General features: G+C 40.1%; 2 protein-coding genes across 4 annotated transcripts in view; one reads left to right on the forward strand and one right to left on the reverse strand.

Annotated features, from left to right (window-relative positions):
• The window catches only part of raph1b (Ras association (RalGDS/AF-6) and pleckstrin homology domains 1b), a 44,186-nt gene extending 26,479 nt beyond the window's left edge, over positions 1-17,707 (reverse strand). For all 3 annotated transcript variants that reach the window (XM_058623389.1, XM_058623388.1, XM_058623387.1), the window contains exons 1-2: positions 17,431-17,707; positions 937-1,032 (exon numbers count right to left, since the gene is read on the reverse strand). The gene's annotated coding sequence lies outside the window, so the exon portion shown is untranslated. The remainder of the gene's footprint in view (positions 1-936; positions 1,033-17,430) is intronic.
• Positions 17,708-20,130: 2,423 nt separating this feature from the next.
• On the forward strand, positions 20,131-22,738 carry si:dkey-1h24.6 (T-cell-specific surface glycoprotein CD28). The gene is made up of 4 exons (XM_058622573.1): positions 20,131-20,339; positions 21,544-21,837; positions 21,912-22,051; positions 22,520-22,738. Exons 1-4 carry the CDS (start codon positions 20,249-20,251, stop codon positions 22,631-22,633), a joined length of 639 nt encoding a protein of 212 aa, XP_058478556.1. The 5' UTR covers positions 20,131-20,248; the 3' UTR covers positions 22,634-22,738.
• The last annotated feature ends 1,548 nt before the right edge of the window (positions 22,739-24,286 follow it).

Raw genomic sequence — 24,286 nt, forward strand, 5'->3', positions numbered from 1 at the left:
ACAAAAAACCTAAGAATTCTGACATTAATCTCAGATTTGTGACAAATGACCTAAAATTCTGACATTAATCTCAGATTTGTGACAGAAAACTAAGAATTATGTCATTAATCTCAGATTTGTGACAAAAAAACTAAGAATTCTGTCATTAATCTCAGATTTGTGACAAAAGAACTAAGAACTCTGACATTAATCTCAGATTTGTGACAAAAGAACTAAGAATTCTGACATTAATCTCAGATTTGTAACAAAAAAACCTAAGAATTCTGACATTAATCTCAGATTTGTGACAAAAGAACTAAGAACTCTGACATTAATCTCAGATTTGTGACAAAAGAACTAAGAATTCTGACATTAATCTCAGATTTGTAACAAAAAAAACTAAGAATTCTGACATTAATCTCAGATTTGTGACAAATGACCTAAAATTCTGACATTAATCTCAGATTTGTGACAAAAAACTAAGAATTATGTCATTAACCTCAGATTTGTAACAAAAAAAACTAAGAATTCTGCCATTAATCTCAGATTTGTGACAAGAGAACTAAGAATTCTGACATTAATCCTACATTAGTGACCAAAAAACGTCAGTATGAGGGGATGAAGCTGAATCTCTACTGGCTCTGGATTTACCTCCTTTTTCTCTCAAACACATGGACACTCGCTGTCAGGTGTGTGTATGTGTGCGTGTGTGTGTGTGTGTGTGGGGGGGGAGGATTCCACTTACGGGATGACAGATGATGAATGTTTTTGAGCACATGACGCGTCACACATGCGTGTCAGGGAACATTTGAGACCGGCTTAAATATAACTTCCCCACTGTCCGGCCCCGTTACAGCAGCAGCAACTGGTGTCAAAATTATAATCCCTGTGGTATTTGTGAGCGGTTCAAGAGTTATGAGCCACGCACAAGTCAGTGTGGCTGAGAGGAAGTCTTACCTCTGAAGTGGCTCTCTCTCTCCTTCCTATTGAGGTTTAAGGTCAGGCTGAACCAGCACTCCACTCCACTCCACTCTGTCACCAGGCTTTTATGCCCTGAAAGACAAGAGAAATGGACACAATCTGTCAAATTCAGGGACATGATGTGGTGTCAGTTTTCCTTTCAGTGCATTAGAAACATCATCCAAGACCATTACGCAAAAAAATCTTTAAAGGAAACAATAAAAGGAACAGGAAAAACACATTTTAGCTTCTTAACATAATGATTCACCAAATGAAATTTAAGTCCACTTTAGTCTAAGATATCTTAAGCACATGTTTGTTTCTCTGTCAGACGCACTTTTCTGACTGAAAACTGAACGTTTGTTATCCGCTCAGTCCCCCTGCACCAAACCTCATAGAGAAAAACAGCGATTTAACATCACAGCACACAGGAGTTGTTGATCCACTGCTGCCTCCATCACTAAGTTCTAATGTGTTTTTTTGTGAAATTCTGTGTTTGAAATCCTTTGTACAGATTAACCTCAGTGACACAAAGTGACCACAAGGGGCAGCAGTAGACCAGCAGCTCCTGTGTCCCTGTGAGCTAAAATCACTGGTTTTCTCTATGGGGTTTGGTGTGGGAGAATGAGGAGTTTACAAACTTCAGTTTCTAGCTGGATAAGGTTGTCTAGCAGTGAGATAAAGTGGCATACATTTTCTTGGGACATCATTGAATGAAGCATAGATTTGTTTTGGTTAGCCTTAAGTGAAGTTGGTATAATCCTTGTTTTTTTTGTGGCCTAAGTGGATGTGCAACCATGTTTCTTGGGCTCAACCACACAGAAACATAACAAAATGCAAATTATCTTTGTCTTCCATAAACACTGCATCATTTCAGAATATGCTTTCACTCACGCACAAAACCACGCCCGCCCCAACATGACTCTAAACGCTGTAGTACACATGCCCGGCCTGTATGTGGCACTGCAGCGCTGCCACACCACAAAGAAGACGTTGATAAAATAAAATAAAAGCCGTATTCAAATAAGTAAATGTGTCAAACGTACAAACAATCACAGAATGCATAAAAGTCAGGGACGACCAAGGACGGCTTCAAAAACACTTGAACTGTGCCTTTAATGGATCTCGCTGCACTGCAGAATTCACAGCTCTGGCAGCAGAGGCAGAGCCGACTGATCTCACTGTCACCAGCACGCAGGAGGATTAATGAGCAGAGAAAGCAGAGAAGGAAACACACACACACACACAGCCAGATTAAGAATCTGACATGTGCCTCACACAAACACACAGATTAGATAAGCATTTCATAACATGAGTCAGTGCAGGAATTCTCTCGCTCACCGACTCACGGCTCTGACCCACATTTAACAATTCTGCTGACTCACTCACTCACTCACTCACTCACGCCGGGGTCGTCATCTAGATTTAATCTAACGCAGGATCTGGATGCTGAGTCATCATCTGGCAGGAAAAACATAATCCAGACATGTCAGAGTGTGTGTGTGTGTGTGTGTGTAGCAGGCAGCTGATGTTGTGGTCGAGTACATGGAGGCTGTTCCATGTTTCCCTGTGGCCACAGCTGTTCCTTCTTCTGTCTCTACACACCAACTGTTCTGTCACAGCATGTGGGCCCTCGCCTGGCTCTAACAGAAACGTGTGTGTGTTCACAGTCCTGTAACAAAGACTGTGTCAGAAATAGACTGAAGACATATGATGCTATTGCACACTGTGATTTTAAAAAAGATTTCTGACAATAATCTCAGATTTCTGACCAAAAAAAAAAAATCAGAATTCTGACATTGATCTCAGATTTGTGACAGAAAAACTAAGAATTCTGTCATTATTCTCAGAATTGTAACAAAAGAACTAAGAATTCTGTGATTAATCTCAGATTTGTAACAAAAGAACTAAGAATTCTGACATTAATCTCAGATTTGTAACAAAAGAACTAAGAATTATGTGATTAATCTCAGATTTGTAACAAAAGAACTAAGAATTCTGACATTTATCTCAGAATTGTGATAAAAAACTAAAAAAGAATTGTGATAAAAAACTAACAATTCTGTCATTAATCTAAGAATTGTGATAAAAATAAAGAATTCTAAAATTATCTCAGATTTGTGAGGATTATTCTGACAGTTTTCTGAGTTTAATTTCATAATTCTGAGGGGGAAAAATTGTGTGTATGCATTGGTGTGTTTGTTTGCATTAATCCTAACACGTCACTGGTGTCACATGTGAGTCTCTCTGTGTGTGTAATAATCTGTGTGATATCAGTCAGTCAACACACAGACACAGCACAGGTGCTGCACTGACACTCATGGACACACACACACACACACACACGCACGTCTGTGTGCAGCTGCAGCAGGAAACACAGCGGCTTCAGTCACAACAGTAACACAGAGCTGGAAACTTGACCCACTTGTTATCAATGACTGGAACAAAGTGACTCTTGAATAAATCTGAGTTTAAATAGAAACAAAGTGCAGTCTTTGCTTTAAGGAACACTCAGACAGGACCTGACGCACATGTGAGCAACAACATGACCTGAGAACACTGAGGCGACTGTGGACACCAGCATAAAACCACAACTTTGTGCGTCTTTACTTTCCACAGACTCTCATGTGGCCTACATGGCTGCTCCACTTCAACAACAGAGCCACGGGAGGGGGGGGGGGCTGTGTAGTGGACACAGGTGTGTCCTTGTCCCCACACATACACACACACGTTTACGGGCAAAGGCGTCAGGGCGGCTCATTTCCTGTCAGGGCAGGAAGTGGAGGAGGAGGGCGAGGCCCTGATGACATCACAGCGGGGGAAGAAAGACAGGATTGTTTAAGCAAATGAGGGAAAAATCCGGAATCAGACGAAACCAAAAGCACTTGGATAAATTGTGTCTGGCGTACTGCGTGAATAAAGTGAATAAAATAAATAAAACTAATCACTACTTTATTGATGACGATTATCAATGCAACCGCCTTTAAAACCGGGAAAAGTCATCGTGACATCCTTAAATCAAAGACGATATCTTGTCTCGTGTCACAGATTAAGGTGTAAAAACAACATCCTAACGATACAGAACCTTTAAATAGAGAGGAAACCCCGCTCGACCCACGGCGACGTCACAGTGACACGACACAGGATGCAGATAAATCAGCAGCATCTGGAAACGTGAGATTACACCGTTAAACACAAAGAGGCAAAGAAGCAGTGGACGTGATAATCTGCCCTGCTGACCTTCAACCCCGCCCCGCCCCCCCCCGACACAAAACTCCTGATTCATCGATCACAGAGAGTAAACTACAAAGCCCCGTGTTCTCTTTAAGAAGCTGCATTAGCATTGATCCGTGTGTGTGATGCTTTTACAGTCAAGTGCAGCTCTGTCGCTCACGGTCAACTGTCTGACCTCTGTCAGTGAGTCAAGACTAAAAGCAACGACCAGAAGGCAATTTTCTTCTTCTTCTTTGTCCAACTGCATCGTCAGTCGCTGTCATTTGTGCATGAAAGAGGATTAGGGCCACATATGGACAGATTTTTATGAAAATAACATAATAAAAACAGAATTCTGAGAGAAAAACTCTCTTTTACTCTTTACCTAAAATCTGAGAAACCTGAGAATAAACTCAGAATTATGTATGTAAGAATAGGAAGAGAATAAGATTTCTGACTTTAATGTTAGATTTATGAGGAAAAAACTAAGAATTCTGACTTTAATCTCAGAAGAACCATTCATAATGCTGACTTTTTAATACTTTAATCTAAATGCTGTCATCCTAATCCAGCTTCGGTCTCAGATGTTCGATTTCACTGAAAACATGAACACAAACAAACTTCACAGCTTTTTCAGACGTAAACTGAAGTTAAAAAAACGTTTGTTCTCCAACACCAAACCCCATAGAGAAAATGAGTGATTTTAGCTCACAGGGACACAGACGCTGCTGGTCTGCTGCTGCCTCGTGTGGTCACTTTGTGTCACTATACTGAAACTGAAAAAAAGGTTTTCAAACACAGAATTTTACAAAATAACACATGTGAATTTACCAAAGGAGGCAGCAGTGGGACAACAACTCCTGTGTGCTGTGATGTTAAAATCGCTGGTTTTCTCTATAGGGTTTGGTTTGGGAGAGTGAGTGGTTTTACAAACTTCAGTTTTGAGCTAGAAAACTTTGTCTAACGTTGAGAAAAAGTGGCAAAGATGTGCGTAAGATATCGTAGATTGAAGCTGACGTGTTTTTTCCCTCTTGTAACAACGACTTGAAACACAAAAACCGTGGTGAAGATGTTGCTGAAGTGACCGTCCACCATCGTTTACTGTCTTCTTCTGCCAGTTACACACACACACACACACACACACACACACTGAAGTCTGGCTGCAATTACAGGGAGCTGATCTCCTCTCCTCTGTGGGATTCGCCACAGTCCATGCAGCGAGCACGCGGCTCTGGAAAAACCACACATGGTGGGAATTATGGAATAATGCTGTGTCAGGAATGTTCCCACGATGGCCGGTGGGATCTGACGGGGGTCCCAACTGGCTGTGGAGCAACCGATGAGGTCCGCGAGTGACGCAACGCAACACAAAGCCCTGTGTGAGTTCACATTTGGACAGGGTTCCTCTTTGTGTTGCAGCATTTGTGAATAGTTTTCTTTTAACAGCAAAGCAAAGAGCTCCAACACAGGGCTGAAAAACGGACTTTAGCCACTTAACAAAAGACTCAACCGGGTAAAAATTTACACCTGCTTAAGTCTATGATGTCTTGAGAAAATGTCGCCACCTTATTTCTCTGTTATAGACACTTTTTCAGCTGGAAACTGAAGTTTATAAACTCACTCACTCTCCCACACCAAACCCCATAGAGAAAAACAGCGATTTTGACATCACAGCACACAGGAGTTGTTGATCCACTTCTGCCTCCATCAGTAAGCTCATGTGTGTTATTGTGTATAATTCGGCACATGAAATCCTTTTTTAAAACTACCTAAGTGACACAAACTGAGGCCAGGCAGGAATAGAGCAGCATCCTATGTCCATGTGAGCTAAAATCACTGATTTTCTCTATGGGCTTTGGTGCAAGGAGAGTGATCTGAACACAGCCTCCACTTTCATAAAGCCAGAGAAGGCTGAAAGAGTAGGAAGCACATTGTGAAGCAGGTGTAGATTTTATAGGGTGATTTTATGAGAGCCAAGTCCTCGCAGCGTGTCAATACATTGATAAAAAAAAAACCCTGATGTATCCAACAACGGGCGAGGGAGGGGGTGACGGGTTTGAGCCGACAAACCACAGAAATGCTCGTGACCCTTCTCACAGCCTCAGAGTCAGCCGCGGTGCCAGTGTGTGTGTGTGTGGGCAGATCTGTTTTCTCTGTTCACTCACCGAGCTGCGACGTTTGGCACAAAATCGCCGGGAATCACTCGAGAGTGAAGATTGAGCGGAGCAGAGAGAGAGATGAGAGAGTTAACCCAGTCAAGAAGAGGCTCGGGTTTACTCTGGAGTGTTAGTCAGAGAGGTTTGGCAAAAAGTCAGCCACACACACACACACACTCACTTGTATTTACATTGAATTCCATTCATTTGTGCAGCCCTCACAAGGCCTCATCCTCTCACTTTAACCATAACCACCAATTCAAATCACATTCGGACCAGGGTTTTGGTCTCCATGGCGACAACTCGCGGTCCTGACAAGGTCGGTGTTTACGCCACAACTACAAGAAAACACACACACACACACACACACACACACACAGTGAACTGACAACATAAATGTGTCAAGTTGGCTGTTACGGCGACGGCTGTTTCCACTTGGATTCTCTCCGTGTCCTCCGTGAACCCTGACGTAAAAGAACAGATAAAACTGCGTTGGCAGCGTCCGTCTGTACAGTAAACGCCGAGCATGAGCGCCAAGCCGAGTGCTGTGATAAAAAAAAAAACACAAAGAAATAAAAATAAAGTGCGACTCTCAGAGACACTGATGGAGAGGAAACAGAAGATGACCTCAGAAGGTTTCACCGTCAGAAGACGTCAGAGTTCACTGGCCGTCGTAAACCTGTCCGTCCTCCGTCTCTCTCCGTGCAGGTGTTCTTCCACAGCTGCCGGCCTCGGCCCGTGGAGTCGCTCGTGACGCGGTGGTGCGCGGCAAACCACCGCGTGCGGCCTGTGAAGTAACAAGCGCGGGCAACGTGACAAGAGGGGCCGGGCTTCTTTCCAAGCCCCGATCGTTGGCTTCTAGTATAGTTCTTGAGGTTTGGCCAGATGTTTAAGTGCTGCCTGGATGCTGCAGACTCTTTTTTGAAAGACACATGAGACGGAGTGACTTTCATGAGTACGTAAGTGATTGTGAGACTGCCATTCGTGATGTGAGCGGGGGGAAATTTTATTCAAATCCTCGTCTCTTTGCTTCTCCCTTTAGAAGTCGCCACAGTGGATCATCTGCCTTTATCTTGTCTTATCCATTGTGTCCTCATGTCCTCCTTAACTACATCTATGAACCTACCGATACCAAGCAAATCTACCAAGTATCGATAATACTAATTATCATACTTAGTTTGGACTGTATCAGATTTTGAATTTTTCTATTTCCAATATATGATCAAATAATTTTGACCAGCAATGGACCGATACCAATACTAACTAGCTAGTATCTACTAAGTATTGATACCAGCGCATACTGTGTTTGGGCTGTTATCAGATTTAGCATTTTTCTCTTTCCAATATCAGCTGTTCAATCCAGTGATTTTGACCAGTATCGGACCGATACCGTTCTCAGTACCAATACCGATACCAAGTATTAGTTTAAGTCCATACCTAGTTTGAAGTGTTTTAAATGTAGCATTTTTCACTTTCCGATACCCTGTGCAGTGATTTTGAATATTATCAATCAGACCCATACCAATACTAAGTATCTACCAGGTATCGATAATTAGAATCAATACTGATACTATGTATTGGTATCAAATAATACCTAGTTTGGACTGTGTTGGATTTTTAATTTTTCACTTTCCAATATCTGATCCAGTGATTTTGACCAGTATCGGACCAATACCAATACTTATGGGCTTTCCATTTTTTTGCATTTTGCTGGCACAACTCACCTCTATTTGTTTTTGTTTTTTTTTCACTTTTCCATCAGTGATAGAACCTGGTACTTTTTTTAGTTCCTGCTCTGACGTGGTTCAGCTGAGCCGATACTAAAATGTGAGGTAAACAGACTGAAGGTCACAGATTGGTCAGAGAGTGTCGTCACTGAAGAGTCATAAGTGCGACGTCCAACACAAGAATCAAAGACAACAATGTCCAACTGTAGATCAGTTAAAAAGACTTAACAATTCTACTTATAGTTCCAAAATTATGACTCCGCCCACATTGAGGTGGAGCTATTAAGTCATGGAAAAACAACAGGACTGATACCAAACTGAGGAGAGCTGAGTCGTGCTAGAACCATACGTATTGTATCAGTTTTTATCTTCGTATACAGTAAATGCATCTTCCTGCAGCTACACATTAGTAGGATGATGATGTAAATTCAGCATATTCTCAGGTCTGGAATCGATTTCCCATGCGTGACAAGTTATTTGTTTGTTTCAGTGGTTCAGACACACACAGAAACACACACACACACACACACATCACCCCCCCAGCACAGAACGATGCAGGGAAAGCCTGTAATCACTAACAGCATCCCTGACCTCCTCTGATAGTCCCATAATGCCACGATTGTTATTGTAAACCAAGTGGGATTCAAAACTGAATCCTGTGTGGATTTGACTGGAATGTGAATGTGGAGGTTGCCGGTTAGAAACCAACTGTACAAGCATTAAACGGAGGGGGTCATGTCAACATTTTAAGGCCAAGAGGCAGGCATTTCACAGCGGGATGAGGGGGGAACTGTTATTTGTATGCGTGTGTGTGAGTGACTGGGAAAAAGAGGGACAAACACAACACACACACACACACACACACACACACACTCACAGTGTCATGGTTTCATGAGAACCGGGTGAACTGAGATCAGGGGAAGAGGGGAGGACACAGGAAGTGCTGCTGTTTATCACAGAGTGTGAGGCGACGCTCTAATTCAAATAAAGATGCAAAATACTGAGCGTGAGAGCAAAGCGAGAGTGGAAAATGTAGCTAGGATGAGATAATATAAACAAAGTTATCAAACATCAGCTTAAAAAAACTTGACTTGAAAATGCTGCCAGGCTCCAACCAAACAAAATGTCCTAATGATTTATAGTCTTCTAATGACACAATTTGGTGACATAAATAATGTTTAGATCAGGTTTGTGACATGTTTTTCTTTCAACTTTCAGTTGTATTTTCAGTATTTTTTTTTAACTTTTTTTGTATTGTAGGTTCATTTTATGTAAGATTATAAAATGTATCTGTAAAAATGTGTGATGTTAGGTCATCGGTTTACTCTGTATCCTCTGAAGTCGCAACTTTTTGGTCAGGAAAATCGCAGACTTTACTGACTTTACAAAAGCCACAAAAATGTATATTTTAAAACGTAAGTCAATACAAAAAAATTACAAATATGGCAAAAACGTAACTTAAAAAACAAGAATCAAGTCATAAAAATTGTAACATTATAAACCTTATAAAAAGGAAACTAACCTTACTAGAAAACTTCATTAATGTTTCAAAGCATCATTAACTTTATAAATTTAAAAAAAAGAGTGACTAAACTGAACAAAAAGTAAACAAAAGAATATTTGAAACACACATGTGACATAAACAGCTTCATAGTTTGAAGTAGAGCTGAAACAATTACTCGATTTATCGGTTTGAGTTGTTTTTAAGGAGTTAAAACAAGTTTCTCTGATTGTTTTAGCTTCCTAAATGTGAATATCTTCTTGCTTTCTTTGCTCCATAAAACAAAGAAATCATTCACACTGAATAGTTTTTGGACAAAAACAAGACATTTGAGAACGTCATCCTTCATAGCTTTGAGAAACACAGATCAACGTTTTCTGACATTTCACGGACTCACTTTAAGAAACAATTGGCAAAAACAGTCTTCACAGAAAACAAGCCCTGAACAAGTGTTATGAAAGAAGGTTATTAACCTTTACTTACACAAACCATTACTAACTTATATAAAAAAGTGTGTTAAAAGTGGCGACAGGAAGTGTATTCATGGTCATAGCCACGATCTGCTGCTTTAATTCAATTATGGAGGTTTAGCACGTGGAAGCAATAATGTAAAGTAGGGAATAAATAAATAAATCCACTTTCTGCTTCCATGTGTGATTCTTTAAATTAAAGTAAAGAACATACATCAGCCACAGTGTGTGTGTCTGTGTGCTGCAGTTTCCCTGTGACTTTGCACTCAGCAAAAAGCTCTTAACAAAATTCGTCTGAGATCCATTATCCACGGAGTCCTAAAGGCCGAGCGTCCACTGCTGTCCCATCCATCAACATGTCCCCTCGCCTGCTGCTGCTGCTGCTGCTGCTGCTGCTGCTGCTTCACACACAGACTCAGACGGCAACAACACGAGGGCATAAATCACCTCCTCTCCTCTGCTCTCTGCCCTCACCGATATCTGATCCCACTGCAGGAATTCTTACTTCACTATTCCCACTGGGGACGACATTCCCTCTCTTCCCAAACTTCCCAACAAATACAGGAAAAAATATTGAGTATAAGACATTCAACGTGTTCTTTTTAACTGGATTTCCGCTCGTTTTTAAACATTCGCCTGTAACCAAGTGATATTTTTGGTGTTATTTCACAATAACTGTTAAGGAACTTTTAGACTCTGTTAGATCACAGTTTATTTTTATCTTTAACATAATTCTGGGCAGCTTTAAATTCAACCAGATTAAGAACTATTGATTTAAAGATCTTAAAAACTACTATTTTTATGTCTTTAAAAAACGACCTAAATGTTCTTTTTAACTGTTCTCTTCATCTGTAACAAGGTTATATTTAAGGTTTTCCCCTCTGGTGTTGACAGAACGTTTAGATTCTGTTAGATTAACAGTTTATTTTTAGCTTTTTACATAATTTACAGCTTTAAAATCAACCAGATCAACTCATTTACGACTTAAAGATCTTTAAAAACAACGATTTTTAAGTCTCTTTTTGACTGCATCACTTCCTCGCAGCTCCACACCTCGTCGTGTGTCGCGCTGACTTCAAACACAGAGCGTCTATGATACAGTGAGAGTGGGAATCAGCCACCTGCCTCTGTCACAGTCACACTGATTAATAGCTGCGTAAACAAAGGAGACGGTTAGAGAATGATTTCTACAAAAAGGCTGGACATTTATCATGGACACACTGCAGAGGACACTGCAGGTCACGTGGAGACAAATATGGACATGGTGGTGGAGCAGAGGCTTAATCATGGTGCCGGAAAAAGGAGAAAACACGTAAAGATCATTTTAAAAGTCACCGTCTGACCAGTTTTCTTCTAATTATACAGACTGAGATCCCTGACAGGCGACAGAGCGGTGTCTCTTTCTACAAGACGAGAGAACCGAGAGGAACCGTCATTATCTTCTCTTCTCTGACGACCACACACGGATGAGGGCAACAAGTGCACACACGGAGAAGTTGAAGAGGAAGAAGAGGAGGAGAACGAAGAGGAGCAGAAGAACGGGAGGGAGGTGAAGGGAGAGGAGCAGAAAAAGAGGAGAAATATGAATCAGATTTTCTTTAACCCCGCCCTCACATAAATATGCACAAATGTCAAAGTAAACAGATGAACTGATGTCATGAAAACATTTACAGAATTATTTAGCATTTTAAACAAGATTGTTATAAATCACAAGGTCCCAGAATGACTGGATAGATGCAGCCCTTAAAAAAAATCACTAGGACTGTATGTTGGTAAAGCAGAGGGCATTTTCAAGCCGTTTTCTTCATTCATACATTTTTTACATATATTATTATAAAACTCCTTGCTGTGAACTGGTGAAAACTATTTCCTGGATGTGAATCCCACTAGCACTGACCTGAACTAAAAACATACACACTCCTGATCCTGAGGGGCAAAAACGTCCAGGTGACGAAACAGATGTAAAAATGAGACGCTATAGTCGGTCAATTCTTAACACATGTACGTCTTTATAGAGCCAGATCATAAAGGCTGCCCTTTTTACTGCCTGATGGACGCCGCTGCCTCCTCCGCGATAAAATAAAAACACAACAATTAATTTCCTGTTATAAAGGGCATTGATATGTGTCTGTAAGAAAAGGCCACGAGACAAAAAACAACTTGCTGCTCTGTGGTGGAGGAGAAGCTGTCACAGACGACGGCCTGCTCCCCTCCAACATTTGTCTTTGTTTCCAAATGGCAGGGGCAGCTGCCTTCAAAGGTCAGCAAAATGTTAGCAGAACAAGGGCCCATACAAGCGGAGAGGACATGAGGACATGTGGCCCGAGACAAATGGAGGGGACACACCCAGGTGGAATCTTACACACATGTACCACAACATAAACACTTCCTGTCTCCATAATCCAGACTGAAATAACTATGATTCATTATATTATTCATATACGTGTTCTTGAACGTAAACACGCCAAACCTTTCATCTGACTCTCATTTGAATCATAACCGTAAATTTCAAGGAAAATGTGCACAAATACAGATATTTGCTGTAAATATGGAGGAAACGACTTATGTCACTAATGTAACTTTAAAAAATGCATTACGCTACAAAAGACTTGAATAATGACACACAAAACTTACAATGAAAGTATCACAAAAACCTTACAATGGTGAGAAAAACTTTAATAAACTTTAAAAAACATTAATAACTTATTCAAAAATATGCTGTTACACTTAACAAAAACGTTAACAAACTAAACACAAACTAAAAAATTGCAAAACAATCAACAAAACTCGCATAAAGTTATGTGAAAAAAACACAACACAAGTTCCAAAAAATGCTAACATTATAAATAACCTTAACTTAAATTACAAAGAGGTTACTAACCTGACACAAATCTTCATTAATGTTGTGAAAAACGTTACTAACTTAATAAAAAAACTGTTAAAAATGTTACTCAACTGAACTGAAGTAATTAATGTTACAGAAATACAGGAAAAAATTTAAATTGAATTTGTTTTTACAAAAGTCATGAAAATGGTTGCTAACCTTACAACAAACTTAAATTCTACAAAAATATTACTAACTTTATAAAAAACATGTTACAAAACTGAACAAAAAAGTAAGTAATGTTACAAAATACTAAAATATGAAAAGGCATTAGTAATAAAAAAAAACATTGCAACTGTTTTGAAAGAAAACGTACTGAACAAAAATGTCACTAAAGAATAAAACTTTTTTTTTTACTCCTGTTAAATTATTCCAATAAAAAACGTCGAGAACGTGATGATAAAACAAAACTAACATTTCAAATAAAACCTTTACTGACGTTACTTAAAAGATACCACAAATAGGGTTGCAACGGGGAAGAAAATTCCCCGTAAAATTCCAGAAACTTTCCATAGGATTGAGAACTTTGAAAACCTCACATGCAAATTTATGTGAATTTTTGCAACCCCTAAAACCACAAAAGACAACTTTCCAAAAAACTATGACTGGTAAGACGCAGCTCCTCCTTGTGGCCCTTCAAAATAAATCACTAGGACCGTCTCATGTCACACACGCTCTCTGTTATGACGACATGATAACGTGGCGCATGTGTCGCTGCAGCTGGTGGCGTCACACAAAATAAAGCGCTTCCTGTCCGGGGTGTTATAATATCGGGTTTCTCTGCCCCTGTGGCTCTGCACCAGTGCTGCGTTTGAAGTCACATCTTCCCCGTGCTCGTGCCCCCACCTGCACCTGCGGCTGTAATCTGTAACCTGTAATCTCACACCGACGACGGCCATCATCACCACCACCACCCCCCACTGCCTCTCATCTGAGGAGCTTTTGTGCAGCAGAGACTGACTGATGCCCACTGACTCTGACAACTGTTTTTCTCGTCTAATCCACGTACAACACCCAGAAGAAATCCTGCTCATAAAAAAATAAAGAAGGAGGAAAACAGATGGTGTCCTCGTCTCTTCCACGTCTTACAAAAGACCAGAACAGATTAATGAGAAACCCATGTTTCTGCTTCTGCATCTTCTTAAAATATAAATATTTAGCCTTGAGTTAAAGAGCAGAACACATGTGACACATGTTTGACTTCTCGCTCTGTGTTCAAGGTGTTGTTACAAGGGTTGACCCTTTCCTGTCAGGATTATAATCCTGACCCAAAGTAGTTGCGATTCACAGTATTATCCCGATAATAGTTCTGTATTTAGCTTCTTAAACTTCGTGGCTGTGCACGTGGAAAAGGTTCTTCCACCGCCTCTCTCTTTAGCTTTGTTGTCGTTGTCTTGTTCTCGTGTTTGGAGATTGTTTGTTTTGGTAATTACTCGCTTTATAATAACTTATTTTATGTCCTCAGTCGTCCCTGCTTCTTCGCGAAGTGGTGTCACAGTGCCACACACAGGCCTGACGTGTGTACTGCAGCGTTTAGAGTCGTTCTGGAAGGTTTCGTGTGGTGTGGATGAAGACGAAGTTACCTGAAACGACGCTATGTTTGAGTGGACGGAAACAACTTCGGGAAACATGCATCTCCCCCTTGTGGCATTTCAGAAGCCCTTCGAGTATATTAAAGCAAGTAAATTTGTTTTACATGTTCACAACTGTCCAGAAAATCAAAATACATCAGAATCACGTTATTATTTGTGAGGAAATGTTGCCAACACTGATTAGGGACTTCAAAATAAATCACTTGGGCTGTACGTTGGCGAGGCTATGCAGCATTTTCAAGACACAGCGTCTGCCACTAAAATTAACTCACAAATATGTGGTGAAACCTTCATTTTGACAGAACCAGTTGATAGTTTCACACTAGGACCCAGCAGAGGAAACACGACCACAGTTTAACAACGCCTAAACACACAAAAACAACACATCACAGGGTTTTCCTCGGGGCGTCGTATATTATCTGACGAGACAGTGAGTGAAAACTGACTCCTGCAGAAAAACATAACAAGCTTGAAGACATCTATCTGCCTGCAGGAGTAATGAAGGCAGAGAAAGGGGGGGGCGCGACCAGACAGCCAGTAGTTATTTTCAACCCATTAACTGCAGTGTAAGCGAACGGGCCGCATTGTTGCTGCACTGTCTCTGCTCCCAGAATAATGTGCTTGTCGTCGACTGCATTGAGGATGCAAATGGAGCGTTGCCTCCAGGACACAGAGGGTCTATTATAAAGCCACTGTTGGGAAGAAAGGCCGGGCAAAAGTGGCTCCTTCTCAGCACATTCTGTTTGTTTTTGCTGCCTCCGCTGAAGAGAAAACGGTTAAAAATGTGTCCTCCTCTGGCCTCGGTGGCACAGATAACACACACACACTGCTCAGCGAGTCTGTTGGACAGAGGCATGGTCGTCTGCTGGTGAACTTTGAACCAGGGGTCATGATCTGGCAACCGCAGAGAGAAACATAGCAATAACCTCACTGGATTGGCTTGTTTTCGTCATTTAATCTGCTTGTTTTTGCTGATTGAGTTCAAACACGGCACTTAAACTTGTCCCCCAAACAAAGCATGGCCTTTCACTGTAATTATTATCCTGACAAAAACAATTAAAATCTACAATATTATTGGACTAATTGCATAAACAGCAACCGGTTTCGACACTGAAGCCAACCCAGAAGTAGCAGTATACTGAATAGCCACCAGGGGGCTTTACGCTGATAGCAAAAAGTCACTTTACGTACACAGAGTGCTATTTAATTTGATTTAATTTAACCGTAGATGTGTTGCTACACTGTTTGTCTACGCAAGACACAATTGTTATTGACTGGTATTGCTAAAAACAGCTAGCCTGAGATAAATTAGCTAGCCTGAGATAAATTAACTTCTTAACTGGAATGCGGTAAACTCAGGGGATGATGTCACTCCCAGTTTCAACTTGTTGCCAAACCCAACCCGCCACATTTTCTGTTGATACAAAAAAAACTAGTTGCAAACAATGTTACAAACAATAAAAACACGCAAAATGAATCTCGAGAAATACTAGCAATTTTCTCCATTCAATCTTATCACACAGAATGGAAAATTACTAAAATAAAATGTTGGTTTTTTTCGAAAAACCATCATCACTTTATAAACATTAACATGTTGTTTTTTATTGTTTGTAGCATGTTTCAAGGTAGCCATTGTTAGCAATAGCAGTCAATAACAACACCCAATCCAATGTGAAAGTGTACGGGTGATTTGCCGCAATTTTTCGATTAGGAGGACGGGAAGCATTACTTATGTAACAAGACAGAAAAAAATACCACTACTATTGAAAAATGCTTAAGTACCGTAAAACACAATGCTTATAAAATTGCTACGAATTAATTCAAACTGAAAATTTGTGGTAAATCAGTCATACACATTGGACGTTGTTATTGACTGGTAAGACATTACATTACATGTCATTACAAAAACATGTTACCAAGAAAAACATGTTAATGTTTAAAAAGTGATGCTAGTTTTAAGAAAAACTTTACTAATGCAATGGGAAACATTACTAACATAAGAAAACATGGCAAGAAAAATGTCCATCCTTATTGAAAATACTTAAGTACCATAATACACAACGCTACGTTTTAAGTGACTCTTGAAAAGTACAAGCTATTTTTTCCATTCACCATTACACTCATTTGGAAATTCACTCCGTTAAGTTTATTTGGGGAAAAAACACCTTAAAAATCGCAATTAAGCAATAATATTGTAAACCGTTTAGTCTCGAGTTAGCATCAGGTTGCCAGCTGCTGCCAGAAGGCGGCGACATTCAACAAAGAAGGGGGGTTGACAGAAAGGTTAATAATTAGCTGAGTCACAATGATATACGGTCTCACGTATGTTGTGTATTTTTAAATAAACACATACGAAAAGAAAGAGTGGGAAACGAGAGGGGAAACATTAGCGCGACAAAAAACGTCGGCCGTTAGCTCAGACTGTTAGCCTGCTGCCGTAAAACAGGGTGGAGACTGAAGTGTCTGTCCCTCACGTTTGATGCACATTCACCCTTTAAATTAACATTTTTCGGGGGGCCACAAAGCTCAGTCTTTGGTGACAAAACACGGACAAATAGAGGACGATGAGAGGCTCGTGTTTAAATGTGACACCGGCTCGTTTCCCCCGGTCACCAGCAAACGCAGCACTCACTCCCTTTTCTCCTCCCGAGAAAGGACCGTTCAATGGCCGCACAGAGGGACACGGACACCCGCTCCCAGAACAGCTCCACACCTCCATTCACACTCATTTTCCCCACAAGTCACTGACTAAATATTCACCAAAACACAGCAGTGACTTTGTCTTGTGGGTGTTTTTCCTGAGGTCAAACATTCAAACACGTCCCTGCCAGCTGCTCACACAAACATCACACAATAAAACCATGACATTGACTCAACGTATTGTTGACATTTCTTTTTAAAAACAAGCCCCAAAAATGATTAAAACGTATAAAGAAAAGGGCACTTACGGTGAAAAAGGGAGTCACAAAGAGGCTCCTCTCCTCTCCTCTCCTCCCCTCCCCTTGTGGTCTCCAATGGGAGCAAATATTCCTGTCCTCAGAGGGGTAAAACGGGCAAAACGGCAGCGAAAATGACACAAATTGTTTATATTTTTCTGTTTTAAAAATGCAGAGCGTGGTCCTCGTGTTTCCACCCGCAGCCTCGTCTACAAACACAGTCCGGCTGCTTTTCCCATTCTTCTCCTGAAGACTCACTCATTCACTCACACACACACACACACACTCACGCTCACGCTGCTGCTGCGTTTCCTGTCCAGCCCAGAACACTGCGCTGCCTTCACGGACCGTGGGAAATCACGGAACAATATCGCGATTATAGAATTAAAAAAAAATCGATAATAATAATGTGATTGTGATGGATTTTTTGGGGTGTGATTTGTTTTGGGGTGCCACAAGGGGGAGCTGCCTCTTTATGGATGCAGCTTATTTTGTGTCTGTAATGGAAGATTAATGGATTTAAAAGAGAATAAAATGAATATATATATACATACATATATATATGTTTGCAAACAAAACTATGATCACGTTATTCTGTTTGCAAATTCAAAAGTTTTGTTGTAAATTCAAGTTTTAATCATGGATTTTTTTTAAATCAAAAGTTTGGTTTGTAAATTTAATGGTTTTTGTAAATTCAAAAGTTTTTTCTAAATTCAAAAGCTTTGTTTGTAAATTCAAAAGTTTTCTTTGTAAAATTTTAATTTATTGCTTCCAGTTCAATTCTGTTTTCTTCCACAGTAAAGACACTTGGCGCCCGTGTCTCTCCAGTCCAGGACCTCATGATATTTGCTGCATTCCATTTGTCATCGCAACTCAGAAATGTGTGAGGTCACTGAACCCGTTGCTCTGAGGTCGGATTCCAAGATGGCTGCTTTCTTTTTTATGGTTAATAGCACTTGTGTTGTATTTGTTTCAAAGTTTCATTTTTAACTGTAAACATGTCAGAATGCGATGAAATTAGGGGGCGACATCACTCTAATACACCAAGTTAACAATGTAAAGTAAAAATGACAAACGTCAATTAAATCAAAACCATTGCATTTTTGTTGTTTTTTCTGACAGTCACTTAAATCCACCACCGCCACCATCACAGACATGTTCCAGATTAGGAGATTACTGCACGTTCTCCATATGGACGAACACATGGCACCAACTCACTCGCCCTTCAATCCTCACCAAGTCACAATTAGAGACTTTATTTTGGAAAAGCTATAATCCCAATTTCACACACACATTTGCAGACTATAATAGAATAATCCCTGTGAAAACACTGACTCAAAATGACTGTCAATGCTTTATTTTCTGTTTGTCAAAAATAAATGCTCTGCTGCCATCTAGTGGACCATAGCTTTTAGTTTGTAAGAAAATGTTGATTGTATGGAACATGACGGTCACCATGGCAACACTTTTAAGTTATTAACTCATATGCAGAGAGTCATGGTAACATCTGGACACACGGATTAAGAAAAAATAAGTATTATATAGTTTACATAAAATATATACAGTATATATATATATTTTTTTTAAATGTGAAAAAATTAACTATTTAAAAAAGATTGAAAATACTTTTTTTTTTTACAAAATCAGTAACATATCTTGTAAATAATTTTAGCCACAAAATGTTGTTTCGGTAACGTCACATGTTTTTGTAAATAACTTTTTTGGTACAAATTTTGTAAAATTTTGTAAAATACAATAATTTTAGTAACTTGTTTTTTAGTCATGTAAGAAACTTTGTTGGTCATGTTTTAATGTCAAAAGTATCAGCATTTTTTGATAATCCCAGTCACATGTTTTTGTAAAATTATATTTTGTAAAAATTTTGGTAAAATGTTACTGTTTTGTTGCATCAATAACTTCTTTTGTAACATTTTTAAGTTGCGTAAGTCATGTTTTGTAAGGTACAAGTTACAAGTTACAAGTTTTTGACAATGTAATTGTTTTACTTACATTTCAAGTAATGTTTTTAAAATGTTAGTTACACATTTGGAAAAATAACAAATAAATATCACTTGTGTTTGTGTAAGTCATGTTTTTGTAAAGTTAATTACATTTTTTTGTAAAATTTTGCAACATCCTGTGACATTTTTAGAAAATATGACTGTTTTTTAAACATCAATAACTTGTTTTGTAACATTTTTAAGTCATGTTTTCGTAAAGTAAGTTACAAGTTTTTGTAAAATTACACTATTTTGTAAAGAAATGTGACAACGTAATTGTTTTAGTTACATTTAAAGTGTTTTTATGACATGTTAAAGTCATGTAAGTAACACCAGTTACTTGTTTTGAAATGTTTTTGTACAAATTCCAATAGTGTCGGTGACACATTTTTGTAACATAACACATTCTTTGTCACACTTTGTGCTTAAATCAGTGATTTTCTTGAACCCCAGTTCATAATTTTCCACTAAAGTTTTTTTACACCTTTCACAGCAGTTTTGTCTAAGTAAAGTGTTTTTAATCCTAAAAAGACAGAGTTACAAAGCAAGAACACACATGATTTGCATGACGATGAATAATTCAGGATTAAAAAGGTCAAAAGCTCCAGGTAGAGAATGGAAACTTCACAAGAGGAGGAGGAGGAGGTGACTTCTCTTTTCTGTCGTCACAGGATGTTTTCCCTTGTGAGAGGACGTGTGTGTGTGTGTGTGTGTGTGTGTGTGGAAGCAGGACTCGTTCACTCACTGACTCACTGACAGACTGACTGACGGACGGACGATGTCGGTGTGTGAGTCGTGATGAGGGAGAAGCTTCGAGGCCGTGGTCACAGATGAAGATGACTCTTTGCTGGATGTCGCTGATGCTGCTGAGCTGCAGCTTCTCCAGCGTCGCTCTGTCTCACAGCACATGTTCCTGCAATGGTACGTGGGATTTTCTTATCACGTTAAAACTAAAATAAAAATGCCGAACAGCCAAAAACTCAAGTGTGAATAACTTCATTCGACCATTTTCTTCTTTCACTTTTCACTGTTTTTTTTGTGTTTAGAGATCGTTTGAACTGCTCAGATTCACAGCTCAGGCTCGTAAAAAACACAAAAATGTGTTCCTCTGTCGTTTATCGTGAATATATTATCACTTCTTATCTGTTAGCCTGTTATTTTAGGACCTTAAATGACGCAGAAAGCCTTAAAAAATACTGACAGACAGGAACAACAACATTTCTTGTCGCAGGAACATTGATACTTTTAAAAACGTGTTTCTATCTTTCACAAAATGTGCGGGAAAACGCAGACTGCGTGTTTTTGTGCACATTTTACAAAAACACAAGGATATGACGGAAACAGACGAAAGGAAAAATTACTTTAAATAAAAAAATAAAAGGGAAAAAACTAACATTAAATGCTCGAATGTTACGGAAAAACAAGTTACTGACACGTTTTTTGCATCTTAGATAGACAACAAAAGACAACAATCTGAAAAAGATCGAACTGGAGAGCTGCAGCTCCCCCTTGTGGCACTATCACTAAAAGGAAAAATTCACTGTAAAGGAAATTCACCTTGATTATGTAGCAATTGTGTTTTTGTGACATCAATAACTTGTTAAAGTCATGTAAGTAACACCAGTTACAAATTCCAATAGTTCCAATAGTGTCGGTGACACATTTTTGTAACATTTGTAAGTCATGTTTTCATAAAGTAAGTTACAAGTTTTCGTAAAATTACAAATTTTGACAACGTAATTGATTTAGTAACATTTAAAGTAAAATAACAACATTCCATGACATTTTTACAAAATATGACTGTTTTTTTAAACACCAGTAACGTGTTTTGTAACATTTTTAAGTCATGTGAGAAACACCAGTTAATTGTTTTGTTAGTTATTTCAAATGTTGTGAAAATCCCAATAGTGTTGGTGACATTGTTGACAACTACACTCTGGATTATCGCCGTAAGGGAAATTCACCTTTTCTTTTGCGATAATTAACCCGACGGGACAGAAAGATTCACCTATTTATCTTAAAATCTAAGAATCCTTCGTACACACGTCGTAAATAATCTCATGAATCGCAAATACGATCGTTTAAATTCCATTATTTCAGTGTTTTTTTTTTCTCTCCTCCAAAGTCAGCATAGAAGTCCAGTGCCCGAACATGACCAAAAAAGAGATGACCTTTGACCTCTTCAGGGACGGGGACATCATCTCCCAGGTCAAGTGCGTCCGTGAAAAGAACGCGACAATGAAATGTGAGCGTCAGCCCCAGCGAGCAGGCGTGGACCTGCGGGAAGACCGACACCATAACTCAGTGAGTTTCCTCGTCACCAAGAGTCGATGTGGACTCTACCAGTGTGAGGGAACCGTCGTTTTCCCCCCTCCCATGCTTAAAGTACCCAGTGTTCTGAGGATTAAGGTCCTCGAAGGTAAATACTCACGTGCTTACACGAGATACAAGTAGCCCCCAAAAATACATCCTGAACACGCCCCTTTACTCTAGGACTCCCCTGCACGTGCAGTGAAGACGGCGGTAACCCCGGCGACGACCCCAACCAGAGACTTGTGTGGATTTGGATTGTAGTGGTTGCATTTCTCAGCATCTACGGCGTAACCGTCACCGCCATCGCTGTTGTCTATTGGGTGAGATATTTCCCACACGCATGAAAACAGAGAGAGAGTTCAGAGACAAAATGGTAGTTTTTTGGAGGAAAAACTGATTTAACCCACTTAACAAAAGGCTTAAACTATGTTTTCAACTTTATCTTTCTGTTAAACAGCCTTTTCACACAGGAAACAGAAGTTAGTGAACCACTCGCTCTCCCACACCAAACCCCATAGAGAAAATCATTGTTTTTAGCTCACGGAGACACAGGAGCTGTTGGTCTACTGCTGCCTTGTGTGGTCAATTCTGCTATAACACAAATATAGATGAGTATATACTGTAATATTTAGTGTATATTACACATTTATTCAGTATAAAAGGGAGTTTCAGTGACCACAGACACATTTATCACATGAATCTAAGACCCTGTGTTGTCTCATGTCACGATAAATTAGATATAATCGAGTGATTTATTGATCCCGGCCCCTGGTTGTGGTGCTTTACAGGTGAAGCTGAGGAACACGGACGCTCACAGCGACTACATCAACACCAAACCCAGAGTGTCGCGGGAGCGCAGGAAGAAGAAAGGCGTTCAGAAACCTATACCACGACACTTCTGACTCCACACACACACACACACACACAGAGAGAACATTCTTCTTCTTCTGAGGGCTGGAGGTTCAGAAGCCGCCGTGGCTGAATAATAAAGAAAAAGGAGGCAGATATTACACCTCACAGCTTTGGTTTTGCTTTCTTTCTTTAACCGTTATGACCTCATTCACACACTTCTCAGGTTGGAACCCCCCATCTCTGCGGTCAGAGCGTGCAGGGGTGACAACTGCCTGATGGAGGGGAGTTTAACCACAAGCAGCTCATTCAGCTGCGTAAATCTGTGTAACATCACTGGTGTTACAAATAACACCCGTGTGAATATTTTAACACATTTTAAGAAGCAGATAAAAATATGGGATTTTATTGTTTGAAAACAAACTTGTAGTTTTCCCCGTTAGATATTCACAATTATTTTGTCGGATGTCGTCGGGGAACGAGTTTCAGACGGACAGCGACTCAAGCCTGTGACGACTTCCTGTCCATTGAGCTGTCTCCAAAACTGTGTAGCCAATCAGCAGGCAGCTTCCTAAGGCCCGCCCACAAAAAAAAAAACAACATGGCGCAAAGAACGAGTGAGGGAGCACAAAGAACAAGTGAGGGAGCGAAGAACACGTGAGGGAGTAAAGAACAAGTAAGGGAGTGTAAAGAACGAGTGAGGGAGCGCAAAGAACAAGTGAGGGAGTGTAAAGAACGAGTGAGGGAGCGCAAAGAACGAGTGAGGGAGCGCAAAGAACGAGTGAGGGAGCGCAAAGAACAAGTGAGGGAGCACAAACAACAAGTGAGGGAGCCGGAGAACGAGTGAGGGAGCAAAGAACAAGTGAGGGAGCGTAAAGAACGAGTGAGGGAGCGTAAAGAACAAGTGAGGGGGTGGAGTGGCTCAGTGGTTAAGACCCTACCTTGTGTACGAAAGACATCATGGTCGCAAGTTCGATTCCACCCCTGGCTAATTGTACTTGATTCTATTGTAAGTCGCTTTGGATAAAAGCGTCTGCTAATAACATGTAATGTAATGTAATGAGGGAGCGTAAAGAACGAGTGAGGGAGCGCAAAGAACAAGTGAGGGAGCGTAAAGAGGTGTATTTTAAAACAATAAAATAGAATATTTTTGAATGATGAAATGATTTTTTTTGCTCGTTAAAAAGTGTATCATATAAAATAGGAAACACTGATCTAATTCCACAGTGAGACATAATCTAAAAATGACTAAGTTGTGGGTTTTTTCTGTTGTTTTTTTTAAACTTTGTTCGCTGGTATTTCTGTGAAAACAGGAACGTTTCCTCTCGGTGAGTTAACATCGCTGACGCTGGCAAGAACAAGTGAAACAAGAGGTTAGCACTTCAAACAATAACAACCCTGCACCACTTCCTGTCTTCCTCCACACCCCCACCCCGCCACACTGTGTGTGTGTGTGTGTGTGTGTGTGTGCAGACGCGGGACTCCACCCTCACCTCGCTCACATTGCAGTGTTCTCTGCAGAAGAAGAAACAAACACACACACAGGTTTTTTATATGGTTCATTCAAACTGCACGTCTGGTTTTCTCTTACTCTTTCACCACAGAGATTAACAGCAGGATTAACACGTTCACCGTCGCCACTCTGTCAGGATATGACATGATAAAACAGTCTGCTTCCCCCGCAGCAGCAGCAGCAGCAGCAGCAG

This window comes from Solea solea, chromosome 2 (assembly GCF_958295425.1).
Source record: "Solea solea chromosome 2, fSolSol10.1, whole genome shotgun sequence".
NCBI classification, from domain to species: domain Eukaryota; kingdom Metazoa; phylum Chordata; class Actinopteri; order Pleuronectiformes; family Soleidae; genus Solea; species Solea solea.